This window comes from Plectropomus leopardus, chromosome 10 (genome assembly GCF_026936395.1).
Source record: "Plectropomus leopardus strain MGB_pleo_1.0 chromosome 10, ASM2693639v1, whole genome shotgun sequence".
Lineage (NCBI taxonomy): Eukaryota > Metazoa > Chordata > Actinopteri > Perciformes > Serranidae > Plectropomus > Plectropomus leopardus.
This window is the reverse complement of record NC_142185.1, coordinates 23898918-23912348: the sequence shown is the minus strand read 5'-3', so window position 1 is coordinate 23912348 and position 13431 is coordinate 23898918. Positions and strand designations below refer to the sequence as shown.

General features: G+C 40.7%; 1 protein-coding gene across 1 annotated transcript in view; it reads left to right on the top strand.

Annotated features, from left to right (window-relative positions):
- col4a1 (collagen, type IV, alpha 1) overlaps positions 1 to 13431 on the top strand; it is a 52766-nt gene that overhangs the window by 32603 nt on the left and 6732 nt on the right. The window contains exons 19-48 of the mRNA XM_042495127.2: positions 407 to 467; positions 574 to 609; positions 722 to 868; positions 1007 to 1090; positions 1940 to 2023; positions 2264 to 2334; positions 2456 to 2647; positions 2782 to 2950; positions 3120 to 3212; positions 3458 to 3562; positions 3727 to 3824; positions 5209 to 5359; positions 5478 to 5591; positions 5929 to 6096; positions 6574 to 6663; positions 6803 to 6955; positions 7056 to 7154; positions 8261 to 8350; positions 8492 to 8631; positions 9141 to 9267; positions 9389 to 9469; positions 9588 to 9686; positions 10522 to 10572; positions 10662 to 10847; positions 10940 to 11073; positions 12128 to 12200; positions 12349 to 12420; positions 12612 to 12740; positions 12831 to 12929; positions 13016 to 13228. Coding sequence (XP_042351061.2) covers positions 407 to 467; positions 574 to 609; positions 722 to 868; positions 1007 to 1090; positions 1940 to 2023; positions 2264 to 2334; positions 2456 to 2647; positions 2782 to 2950; positions 3120 to 3212; positions 3458 to 3562; positions 3727 to 3824; positions 5209 to 5359; positions 5478 to 5591; positions 5929 to 6096; positions 6574 to 6663; positions 6803 to 6955; positions 7056 to 7154; positions 8261 to 8350; positions 8492 to 8631; positions 9141 to 9267; positions 9389 to 9469; positions 9588 to 9686; positions 10522 to 10572; positions 10662 to 10847; positions 10940 to 11073; positions 12128 to 12200; positions 12349 to 12420; positions 12612 to 12740; positions 12831 to 12929; positions 13016 to 13228 — 3409 coding nt within the window. The remainder of the gene's footprint in view (positions 1 to 406; positions 468 to 573; positions 610 to 721; positions 869 to 1006; positions 1091 to 1939; positions 2024 to 2263; positions 2335 to 2455; positions 2648 to 2781; positions 2951 to 3119; positions 3213 to 3457; positions 3563 to 3726; positions 3825 to 5208; positions 5360 to 5477; positions 5592 to 5928; positions 6097 to 6573; positions 6664 to 6802; positions 6956 to 7055; positions 7155 to 8260; positions 8351 to 8491; positions 8632 to 9140; positions 9268 to 9388; positions 9470 to 9587; positions 9687 to 10521; positions 10573 to 10661; positions 10848 to 10939; positions 11074 to 12127; positions 12201 to 12348; positions 12421 to 12611; positions 12741 to 12830; positions 12930 to 13015; positions 13229 to 13431) is intronic.

The following is a 13431-nucleotide window of genomic DNA, read 5'->3' as shown; positions in this document are numbered from 1 at the left end:
TTGTTCAACCTGAGAGGGCAATGACAACTTTTCAGCCTTGTGTTAAGTTTACTTCTAAAAGTCAGGATCTCTTTGGCTCTGCCACTTTGATTTTAGCAATTTTGTTAATAATCTGACTCTTGCAATGGCAGTTATGGAAGCCAGATTAGTGATATTGGCAAAATCAATAATAGTCTGTGTGGCACAGAAAGTGTAATTCTACCAAATTCTATTTGTTTTCCTTATGTGTATTTTAATAATACAAATAATTACCTCAGCACTGCAGGAATAGTCAGCATGTAAAGTAGAGAAGACAGGTATGAAGTTCAGTAGTCAACTGATCTTAGTTTATGTAGATCAGTGTGATAAATCCCAATCCAAAAAATGGACATGCATCCGTAATCTTTCCTTAATTATATAATTTTAGGGTAGTGGCGCCCCTGGTCCTCCTGGTCCTCGTGGTCTACCAGGGTTACAAGGAGAAAAAGGTAAAGTGAAGCGAAGTGAAGAAAGCAGAGTACGTCACTCATAAACATGAGTTTCCATGATATTAATATTATTTCTTACCTTTTTTGGTTTCTTCTTAATCCACAGGTTTTCCTGGTCCTCAAGGAGAGGCAGGTCCACCAGGTAAAATAACTAAACATACTGTAACAAGCATTAAGGTTGCATATGCATATTTATGCCAGTCAGACACATGCTAACCTGAATAACACACTTACCTTTTTGTCCTGTGCGTCAGGTCGTCATATTGAGGGTCCTCGTGGAGAGAAAGGGCTTAAGGGAGACATTGGTGAGAAAGGAGAGAGGGGAATAGAAGGAGAGTCTCTAGTGGGACCTCCAGGACAACCAGGAAACCCTGGACCACCTGGACCACCTGGACAACCGAGTATGACTTATCTTTGCATATTTCAATCATTTCAACAATTGACAACAAAGGATACATACATAAAGCATGTATCTGCGAATGTTTTTCATCACCAAATGTCTGTGTGTGTTGTGTATGTGCTATAATATTGCCTTGCAGTTGACCCTAATGAATGTAACATTCAGAAAGGAAATCCTGGACCACCTGGACCTCCAGGACTACAAGGAGAATTGGGACAGAAAGGTAAGAACAAGAGCAATAAATGCTGATCAATACAAGTCATAAATTAATTAATCTATTAAAATCCTATGTTTCTACAGCCGTTTTTACTCAGAGATTGTGGCATATAACCGCTACGAAGTCCCTACTTCATGCCTACTTTACATTTTTACACAGAACTAAACAACAGCCACATCATGCTGCTCCAGTGTGTGATTTTAAATAGCATCCCGCTAACCAACAGGGGTGATGGGCGTGACATGTAACACAAAAGCCTGTACCTCTAGTGTGACATGTAACATATGTAGTACTTTATAAATAATAACAAAGGCATAACGTGATTCAAAATCATTTACCCTCTCTGTTATATGGCAGCTGATAGCAAACTCTGCTTGGAGGATAAGGAGCCCCAGGACCTCACTGTCTTCACAATTTGCAGAATTTTAAGGACTTCTGTTCCTCTATAAATTACCTTCTAATTGCCAACAGCTGCTTTTTACATCTCCAGCAGTGTGGTCACCAACATAATACATAATCAAAACGTCACACTTTCCCACCCATGGTCACATCTTTCCGGCTTATGTTTTGCACAGACCTTGTTTTGGCACTGTTTCTAAGTCTGTTCTTGGCTCAGAGTTGAGACAACTCTGTCATCTCTTTCCGTGATTGTATGTTATATGCAGAACTGCGAGGCAGCAAAACAGCTTTTTTTTTTGTCCCACCTTGACCAGGCAGTATAAAGGCAGCTAAGAGCTGTTGTGATACCTTTGTGCGCACATGTACTACATGCACTAATACTGCAGCTGGACTACAAATTAAGTACATTTGCATAAATCATATTTTTCAATATAATTCATCTGTGCTTTTTTTCAGGTGACAGAGGAGATACTTGTATTCAATGTGAAGGCAATGGCCCACCAGGGTTACCTGGTCCCCAGGGCCCTAAAGGAGATCGAGGTTAGTAAACAGTGGTTGCATTCAAATGAAATTGTAGTCAGCAACACCGTTGGGACTGTGAGCTAAATTTGTGAATATTTCTTTTGCCTTTGGAGTACTTCTGATCACAGCCGTTCAGTTTTCATTGTCCGAACACAACCAATTGGATATAATCCTATGCCACCATTTTTCTTCTCAGTTGATTCCCACTATTTTTGGTATTGAATGAGCTACATAAAATTGTCCATTTTCATCTGGCAGGACCTCCTGGGTTAGTAGGAGCCAAGGGAGAAAAGGGCAAATCTGGCCTTCCTGGAGAACCTGGTAGAGCTGTGAGTACAATAATGTCTGTAACACGAGGGACAATATTCGAGCTGAATGATTTCACAGTCTATCCTTCAGTTCATTGATGAAAATGAAGCAATGATACAGTTTGTTTTACCTTTTCTGCAGGGTACTCAAGGTATTCCAGGGTTGATTGGAGCCCCTGGTGCTGTTGGTGAACCAGGGGACATTTTTGCAGTTCCTGGTCTGAAGGGGGAAAAAGGTCTGCCTGGTGTTCCTGGTTCACCAGGGCAGCCTGGGCTTGATGGACTGCCAGGGAGAGATGGCATCCCCGGAGTACCTGGTCTGAAAGGAGAACCAGTAAGTGTGTGTGGTTGGTCTGATCAGGCAAAATGTTGGTTTATCAGGACAGTATGAGCTCCACTTGAATTAAAAATGTATTGTCAACATAAACCAAATACGTTTGGACATCATCTTTCTGTAAATGCTTTCAGGCCAAAGAGGGCATTAAGGGTGATCGTGGACCAAGTGGGGATGCTGGTGTTTCTGGGCTTCCAGGAGAGAGAGGTCCACCTGGCCTGCCAGGCTTCGGTCGACCAGGAGAGCCTGGGGAGAAGGGTAGTCAGGGTAGACCAGGACACCCTGGAACTCCAGGACCACCTGGTAGGCATGAGATGTACAGGAAGAGACCGACAGACACTGTGAAAAGATGCACTTTTATAATCAGTCAATTAAAATTAAACTTTATCCCAATGGCACATCTGAAACTCAGCAGATGCTACACACACACACCTACTGTACATTACATAATTAATAATATTGTGACCGCCAGGTGTAAAAGGTGAGCCAGGTAAAGGTTTGAGCACTCCTGGACCTCAAGGACCACCTGGGCCACGTGGAGAAAACGGTGTACCTGGACTTCAAGGTGAGCAACACCATAACCAGCATGTTTTAATTTAGATTCCTCTGCATCAAGTATTGCTTTTGAAATTAGTTTCATGAGGATTAATCAATAAATTTAATATTATCTTGGATCAATGTCATAACATTAAAATTGAGTTGGAGCAGATTATTAGTATGTATTTACAAAAAAAAATGTGATTCACATATTGTACCTGAAGACTGTTGGCCACTGGTCATGTTAACCAAGTAACATGTTGTTGACTGCAGGTGACAGAGGCCTGCAGGGAGACCCAGGATTGCCTGGTTTTCCTGGAAACAAGGGTGATCTTGGACCCCCTGGGATTGGATTTCCAGGTCCATCTGGTCCTAAAGGTAAATTAACTTCATGTTGTCCTGATTCCCTCTCTCTGTGGACACATCACAGACATGTGATAGAAACTTACAGTTCACTAAAGAAAAATGTTAACAAAAACTAATACAGTTCATGTGCATGAACAGAACAAAACTCAGAGGAATGTTTTTGTTCATGTATGTAGGAATAAGTGGAATTCCAGGAGCTCCAGGATTTCCGGGAGAGCCAGGAAGACCCGGACAAGATGGCTTGACTGGACAACCTGGTGTACCTGGACAAAAGGTGTTTATTTTTCTGTATATATATTTCAATTAATACTTTAGTTACATATAGAGAACCCAGTAATGAGTACTAAAACCCGGCAATGACTTAGCATTTTAACACCTCCGTTTCCCACGTCTATAAGTCCGTAGGTTTTTTGAATGTGTTTATGGTTAAAGTCTGAAATAAGGTCTGTGGTTAAGACAAGCTGAAGAGACCTTCACAGTTTGTTATATGTAGTAAAATATGTCAGTAAATAACCCACTCAAGAATTTGGAATCTTTATTATACCTTAAAAATATGGTTCCATACAAGTGGCTAAATGAGACTACAGAGCGTCATCATGCCAAACCGCACCGAATATTGCTTTATGGCCTTGTAGCGCATGTAGAAAAATCCCATAGGCTTGTGGATGAGGGAACCAGGGTGAAGTTAGCTTAGATGTGTAGGTATAAGCTGCCATTCACTGAGAAAGTGACTCAACAAGTGACCTGAAGCATCCTGGTTTTGACAATGAGAAAAAGTGTTCTTTGGAAAGTTTTCTTGTTTGGATGATGCGTTCAAATATGTATTTGGGAGGACACATTAGAGAACATCAGACAAGTACTTTAGAGTGCATTTATCCCCACAACTGTATTGTCACACAATGCAGTTCTAAATACAGGGCCCTGCAGCTTAAGGTAATGTAGATTTAAGACTTTTTTAATGACACTTTGAATTGTGTTTAAGACCAAATTTCTGAAACCAAATTTGAAGGGCAACTTTATTTTATTTTTTAATATTTGTTCAAAATTTATTGGAGCACAAAATCTGACTTTTTAAAAGTAAAAGTGAGATGATCTATGTTAAATGTTGAAAAAACAATCCTTTTTAGGGTGGAACACATGGAAAACAATGAACATATTATATTATCATAAATATATCTATTTAGTTTACCAAGAGAAATGGGATATATCTGGCATTTTTAGATGGTTTTCTGGGGGATTTTATGTTTCTCAATCTGCATCTGAGATTCCACAATGTGAATTCCCATCATGACAAGTTTAAGAAAAGGAATTTATTAAATTATTTAACAACAAATGGATGTTATCCATCATTTTGAGATTTTACAATGCAATGTCAGAAAAAAAAGATTTATACAATCTTACTTCCCATGTCTGAGCATTTTTAAGACTTGTGAAAGAGTAATTTAAGTCAATCTTATACCAATTAATTAGATTAGATTAACAAATTCACTTCCTTTTAAGACTTTCTAAGAAAACCACGGGAATCCTCTAACCCAACATCTAGAACAATGCTATCATATATTTTGTTGACATGATAAACACGAAGATTTGAATGTTATGTAAAATCAGGATTGGTAGAGTCTAGTTGTTAATCAAAAGTTTATTCCTATACTCGGCAGGGTGAGCCAGGACGGGGTCTTCCAGGCCCAAAAGGTTCCCAGGGCATCCCAGGACTTACTGGTTTCCAGGGAGAAAAGGGTACAGTTGGACTACCTGGTGTTCCTGGACGAGAGGGCGTGACAGGACCACCAGGACCCCAGGGAATCAAAGGTACTGCAAGACGCTTACAGCAACTCTGGTGTGAAGTTTGGTTGAATTTAGTCCATCCATGGAGTTAAAAAGCCTACCATCTATGACAAAGTTGTTTTTCTTTGATGTTCAAAATTAGGTGACCTGGGACCCCCAGGACCTCCCGGACTGGCTGGCGCACCAGGTGCTCCAGGAAAAGGTTCGCCAGGATCTCCCGGACCACAAGGACCAGCTGGAGAACCTGGACCCTACGGTAAGCACAAACTCAGCATCCAAACAAATTTTTTTCAAGGAAGATATTTTGACAGCACAGATGTAAGGAAAAAAATTAAAGATGGCTTAATTCCATTTAGTTGCTTCAGTTTTTATGGTTTTGGTGTTGTGGTTTTGGTAATGTGATAACATGGACAATAGAATAAAGCCCTTTTGATCTCCTTAGTAACACCTGTCCTACTTTGACAAGTCAGAATATCTGCTGTCAGACTGTGAAGCACACTCTTAATTTTCCATGACTTGTGAATTGGTGTTGTGGAAGTCACCACAAATATTTTTACCATACATACATATCTGCATGTGTGCATGTTGAACAGGTAGGGAAGGTGCAAAGGGAGAAAAGGGTTACCCAGGTCCTCCTGGTCTGGACATGCCGGGGCCTAAGGGAGAGAAGGGAGGCCCAGGGTTTCCAGGAGCCCCAGGTCCTAAAGGACTGCCAGGGCTGCCAGGTCTACCAGGCAGGGATGGACTGATTGGAAACCAAGGTGAGTCTGACTGGTGTGTGGGTGTTTTTTGTATTGTTTCTTGTTTTGTTATTGTTGCAATGCCACAACCAGATAAAGGCCAGTCCCTTAAACAGTCAACATAATGCAAATTTCTACAGCACAATTTCTGTTTTTATCAGAATAAATGATCACAAAATGTAAACCTGTCCTCGTACATTCTTTTTGTAGCTCAGGTAATGTACGAGAATCTTTATTCCTTTTTGCCTTTCAAAGACACATATTACTCTTACCACTGTGGCAGTAATGTATAAGGTATTTGACCTACCAATCAATTTGAAATGAGGAAGGAGAAGGGTTGACTTTTTGTGAATTTTCATAATTTACCTCCTTCTGGAGTACTGGGGAGGTTGCCCTTGATGGTTTTTTTAGGTTTTGATTTAATTGACTTCCCTAATCTCACCATATGTGATTGTTTATTTGTGTGTGTGTGTGTGTGTGTGTGTGTGTGTTTACCAGGTTCTAAAGGGGAAATGGGGGTCATGGGGACACCAGGAACACCTGGATTTCCTGGACCACCTGGTACACCTGGATCACCTGGACTGAGAGGTGGGGAGAACCAAAAGTCAAAATAATAATAATAATTCTTCCTGCAGCCTCTCTCACACTGGTCACACTGTGTGCATTGTTCAGTTTTTTATAGCTTGATTAGCAACAATAATAATTTCTCTTTCTCACCATCTCTCAGGTGATCCTGGTATCACTGGACCAAGAGGTGAAATTGGAGCAACTGGAGCTAAAGGAGAAAGGGGAGACCGAGGTCTTCAGGGACCTCCTGGCAACATAAGTGAGGTTGAAATGGAGCACATGAAGGGGGAGAAGGGAGACATTGGAAACATAGGTATAAGACTACACACTGATCTTTAGCTCAATAAGAGTATGTGCATGGATTTGCTAAAAACATGTCTGTTGGTGACTCTGCCTATCGCTTCTCCGATCAGGTTTGCCTGGGGTCACTGGAGAAAAGGGCCACCGTGGAGTTCCTGGTAACCCTGGAATGCCAGGCAAAGACGGAGAGCCTGGATTACCTGGACAGCCAGGTGAGCATGTGACCATCTAAACAGCATCCTAAATGTTAGGTTTCTGCATGGGATATCAAAGGTATAGTTCGCCTCCCAAATAACCATTTGCTTATCAATTACTCACCCCCTGTTATGTTGAATTTGTGAAAAAAAAAATGTTTTTCTCACATGCCTTTGTGGTGACCAAAGAATCCAAAAGCTAAGGAAATTCTTGATGAAATGAAGTCATAGGGGTCCAACTTTAACAACCACAAAATAAAATCAAGATATCTGTTTACAAACTCTCCTGCAATTTGTTCAGTATAATTCAAGTGTCATTTATCTTTTTTTGTATGCTCAGTTCTTCACAAAAAGACAGCCCTTTTTGATTGGGGAACTGGACTAAAAGTGAAGCTCAATTATGCTCTCTTCAAAGCCAGACTTCATTGACAAAAACAGTCATTTTACAATGCTGAACACAGCAGCTGCTGGTCAACTGCTGCCTCAGTCAGTTAGTTTGTGTTTTTGTGTGACTTTGGTGTTTTAAAGGGTTAGTTCAGATTCATTTAAGTCACAAAAGTCTAAAAAAACTAACTGACTGAAGCAGCAGTAGACCAGTAGCCCCCATGTTCAGCAATGTAAAATTACTGTTTTTGTCAATGGAGTCTGGCTTTGAGAAGAGCATTAAATTTAAGTTTCACTTTAAGTTCAGTTACGTGTCAGAAAAGGCTGTCTGTTTGGAAAATATTGAGCATACCACTGGATAACTGAGACTTGGATTATATATCTGAAGCTGTGTGATCATTTTAAACTTATTTTATTATATACTTTTGTTGACATGGACCCCTATGACTTAATTTCATCAAGAATTTTCTCCGTTTTTGGATTCTTTGCTAGAGAAATGTGAGAAATACTGTTTTTCCTTTCCATAATAATGTAACACATGGTGAATAAGTGCTGGTCAGTTGGTCATTTGGGGTCCCAGATTCCTTAAACAACATAGACTTTATGTGGCAAATCTCTGTATGTCCTATACATGTAATTTATCTCTTAATTTAGTAGATTATCTGCACTTGCATTGTCACCTGATGAAAATGGATGGCAAATAAAATAGGTATTTTCTCTACCTTACTGATGTGTCTCAGGTGAAAAAGGAGACCGTGGTTTTCCTGGAGATCCTGGCGGTATGGGACCACCTGGACAAAAAGGAAACGTAGGAGAGATGGGAATACCAGGTAAGTTTACATAAATTTAAAAAAAAAAGAAGTATGTAATGGAAATGCCAACCAGCGATGATGTGTGCGCAGACATGTATTATGTGTATCACAAAATTGGAAAAATCTGCATTTTGTCTGTGTCTGTGTACGTGTGTGTAGGTCCTCATGGTCCAAAGGGTTCTAAAGGAGATATTGGTACACCAGGACATCCTGGATTTAGAGGCACAGATGGTCAGAAAGGAGACAAGGGAACAGCTGGTGAGCCAGGTATAGGGCTTCCAGGACCTCAAGGAGAAAAGGTAATCCATTGGCTATACAAATCTCTATAAGTTCTTTAGATGGGACTGACAACAAATTAATATTATGTTTGCCCTTGTATGTTATTAAGTTTGAGTACACGAGTAACAGCTATGTGCTTCAATATAATGGCCGTTTGTCACTTTAAGAAAACATAGGAGTGATGATTATTTTCTATTCATTATACTGTCAAGATGGTGTGAAGTGACAGCAAAGTGTTTGTTGAAAACACTGCTTACCCTATGTATGTGTTTAGTTTAGTTTTGATTTTTGTTGTTTTTGTGTTTAGTTTCTTGTATTTCTTTCTCCTCTACTTGTTTTTCTTGTACTTTTACTGTTCCTGTTTATACTTTTTAAAAAGCAACAGAAAGTAAATGACAAAAATAAATTAAAGAATGTAAACTGGCACCCAACAGAAATTGAAATGGAAACAAATTGCATTCGTTTTTCTCAACAATCATCAGCACTTACCTTTGACTTAGCATTCCTCTTGACTCCTCTACTCTCACAGGGTCTGACGGGTCAGCCAGGATTCCCAGGAATACCGGGAGAGAGGGGTCTGAAGGGTCATGAGGGTATGCCCGGCAAGCCTGGACTGCAAGGAACCAAGGGAGACCAAGGAACCATTGGGTATCCAGGTCAGATTTCAAACTGTGTTTTTGCATTCATATCATTTGTCTGCAACACTAGATGTAGAAATCACGTTATTGTTCCATGTGAGTTCTCATTGTTGTGTGTTTCTGTCTGTTTGTTGTACAGGACAGCCAGGTAGACCAGGCCAGAAGGGTAACCCTGGGCTGCCAGGATCTGCAGGAGAACCTGGTCAAGATGGTAGACCTGGTAAGTTACAGAATTACATAATCAGCTTATCAGACAAATGGCCACATAATAAGGTTCAACACATCATTAATCTTGTGAGATCAGTTTTTGTTAAAAGGGTAAACTTGTTCTCTTCCAGGTGAAGGTGGCTTACAGGGACCTCCTGGTCTTCCTGGAGAGAAGGGAGAGCCTGGATTGGACGGCATACCTGGATCCTCAGGAGAAAGAGGAGACCCAGGTTAGTGTAAGAGGAGTTAGGAGGAGACAACACGGCAAGAACTGACTTTGTTTGTTGATACGCTGTCATAATACAATGAGCCCTTCAGCCTGATATATCTTAGTCTTGAAACTTTGATCAATAATGCAGTCTTTTCATATTTTCTTTTGAAAATGACTATTATATTACTCCTGTAATTTAATAAGGGAGATGTCCTCATAAGCCATTTTTTGCCTTCTGTCTCCTTTGCAATGTTCAAAGATTTTAAATTCTTACTCTTTTTTTACACATGCATTTTCACGTAAACTTGTTGAACTAAACGAAAAACCACAGGTTAAAAAAAAGAATGAGAGAAAGTGACCTGACTTCACACCTAATTTATAACCTCGAAAAAAAAAGTTAATGGTCCCATTTGCTAGTTTCAAGTCTTGTTCAACACACCATGATGTTTATTTTGTAAATCAAGGTCCCATTTCGAGTAAAATAGAAGCTATAGCAGGGTATGTCTTAGGGTGTGGCTACATTGTGATTGACAATTTGCTACCACAGCAAGAGTCGTAACAATGTGCATCCTCTCCAGCCCCACCTTCTTGCCAAATATGGTCACTTCTGACTCCAAAAGATGATAAAAGTTAAAATGTCAAACTTGAGGCTTCAAAATGGTAGTCCACAAGTCATGCAGGCTACATCTACTTTTTCAGTCTTTGCCTTCACTGAAACTCGCTCAATCTCTGCACACACATTTTACTAGAAGACAAACTCTGTAAAAGTAGTTTAACACAAACCATCAGCAACTAACGATCAAAACCGTACAAAGACTGCCATTGATGTACTTTTAAACCATCCTATCCTGCAGGTTTACCTGGCCGAGGTTTCCCAGGACCACCTGGAGTGCTTGGTGACAAAGGTTAGCCCTTCCTTCATTGATTCATATAATCCCTGAGTCAGTGGAGCCAAACAGAGTTTTATCATATGGCCGTCTCATTCCCTCTACAGGTGACAAAGGTAGTCCAGGCTTCCCTGGCACTCCAGGTCATCCAGGTGTCCCTGGTATCAAGGGTGACAAGGGACTTCCAGGCTCTCAGGGAGTCCAGGGTGAGCCAGGTGAGAGGGGACTCCCAGGTCTGTCTGTGGAGGGCCCTAAGGGAGAGAGAGGACAAACAGGACAACCAGGAGAACCAGGTAAGGCATATGCACAACTGGCCAGCTTTACTACATGTATAAGGACCTCTCATCTACATATATGTGATCTTATTCTTCTCTTTATTGGACAGGTGCCCCCGGAGGACCAGGACCCTCTGGTGTACCAGGCAGAAATGGACTAAAGGGAGACAAAGGAGACCAGGGTCTCCCTGGTTTCCAAGGAGAGACAGGACAAAAGGGCGATCCTGGAACTACTGGCCTTATAGTATGTCATAATGATGACTAAAAGGACTGTGTAGGATTTAAAGGAATATAGTGGTAGAAATGGAAAATAATACCATAATTATGTTTAAATTACCTGATACTAAACATTGTTGTGTTTTTTGTTAGCTTAGAATGAGTCCGTCATATCTACATAGGGAGCAGGTCATCTTCCATAGTTGTACCACCATGTTTAGCCCAGAATAGACAAACCAAATACCAGCTCTCAATAAGGCCTTTCACATTTTTACTTTAAAGTGAAGACCACTGTGGGCTCTACTACTACTATTACTACTACTACTACTACTACTACTACTACTACTACTACTACTACTACTACTACTACTACTACTTTGGAAAAATAGTAACACCTGTGAAGAGGTATCTAGACCCTAGATCTGTTTAGCGTTTCCACCGCAGACAGTACTCCCACATGTGGGTGGGGTTGTTGCTCGAGCACACCAAACTAAGTTAAGACATATTTTTTTTCTCTGAGTTAGAATATTAGCCGTTCAAATAATCCAGTCGCAATTAATATATTTTTTTAACACTAATAGATCCATTGATTACTAAAAGTGTCATCCAAGAGAGACAATAGAAACAGATGAATAGTCAAAGTTGTCATGTTTAAATGTTAACTGTTAACATTACAAGTAAATATTCAGCCTTAAAAGTTGCCGACAGTAGTATTTTTGTTTAATTTTTATAAGTCTACAGCTGACCAATCAACAGACTGAGGGTTTCTAGATCTTTCTTGCTAATTTCTAGCTGTTAGTATCTGATTATTGTGCTAGGTACCCCAAGCAGAGTGTTGACAAACAATGGGGATGGTTCCAAAGGTACTATTAGGTAAAATCCACAACTTTTCACGATGGAAACACAGAAAAAAATGTGTACCGAACTGCACGCCTCACTGGTTGCAATTTGCAACCTCACTGCAGATGCCACTAAATCCCATACACTAGACCTTTAAAGCTCTTTTACTCTACAAGTTATATACTAGTTAATGTGCATGTTCATGTTGCTCTAATACTAATTTTTGTGTTTGTCTTTTATAGGGACAACCTGGACTTCCAGGAATCGATGGACAGAAGGGAGAGAGGGGATTGCAGGGTGTCCCTGGCTTCCCAGGTGAGTAAATACTGTGTGTGATAGTCTGTGATTGTGTGTGTTTATGTGTGAAAGTGTAAATGTATTTTTACAGAAATGAGAGAGGAAAGATGGGCTTTTTATTCCACTTACTGACACTAAAATACACTTTTTTGAATGCAAACTTCAGGTATAAGGGGTAATGTTGGGGACATTGGATTCAAAGGAGAAGATGGAGACAGAGGATTCCCAGGAGAAAAGGGTAAAACATGGAGGGAAGCCCCTTCAGTGTGTTAATTTTGAAAACTGTCTTTATCTCACTTAGTAGAATCATTAAGATATATAATTTAGTCGGTGCTTCATCTCTCCAGTTATCTCACTTGACCTCCATAAACTAATAAAAATCAATATGAGCAACTAGAAAATGTTGTCTAAAGTTACTGCATATTTCAGGCAATGAAGGTCCTCCTGGTCCCCCCGGCCCCGCCAGCTTCATCAAAGGAGACATTGGGTTCCCAGGGACTCAAGGTTTACCTGGACCCCAGGGTCCATCTGGGCTACCTGGACAGAAAGGACAGCAAGGTGAATTTTGCTTAAATGTGTGTGATCACCTCACCTGTCCTCCACATCCATTGTTCTGATTGCTACATCATTTTTGTGATCTTCTTTCAGGTGTGACCGGTATTCCAGGACCAAAAGGTGATGATGGCCTTCCTGGATATCACGGTCAGCCTGGAGCCAAAGGAGATCCTGGCCTGCCGGGACCACAGGGTGAGAGGCTCACAGTGATAAAAAGCTGTTAGTTAGAACTGCTGTGATGTCACTGTCATAACTTCCAAATTACTTTATTTCTTTAGGACCCAGGGGACATCCTGGCCCCCCAGGACCTGATGGTGTCCCAGGACAAGTGGGTCCACCAGGCCCTTCCTCCATGGATCACGGGTTCCTGGTAACACGTCACAGCCAAACTGTGGAGGTTCCACAGTGTCCTGAGGGAACTTCCCTCATATATGATGGCTATTCCTTGCTCTACGTACAAGGCAATGAACGTTCCCATGGACAGGACTTAGGTGAGAAACAAAATCTGAGAAAGAAGTGAGATGAAGAAAAAAAGGAAGAATGAACAAAGAGGAATATTTGTGGGATGATTTACCTTGAGCACCGGTGGTATCATGGTATTACAGTATACCATGATAATTAGAAATCCAGTGTGATTTTAAATACTGTCAAAAACAGGGACCCTCATTCTTCTATTGCTTCATACTAGAGAGGC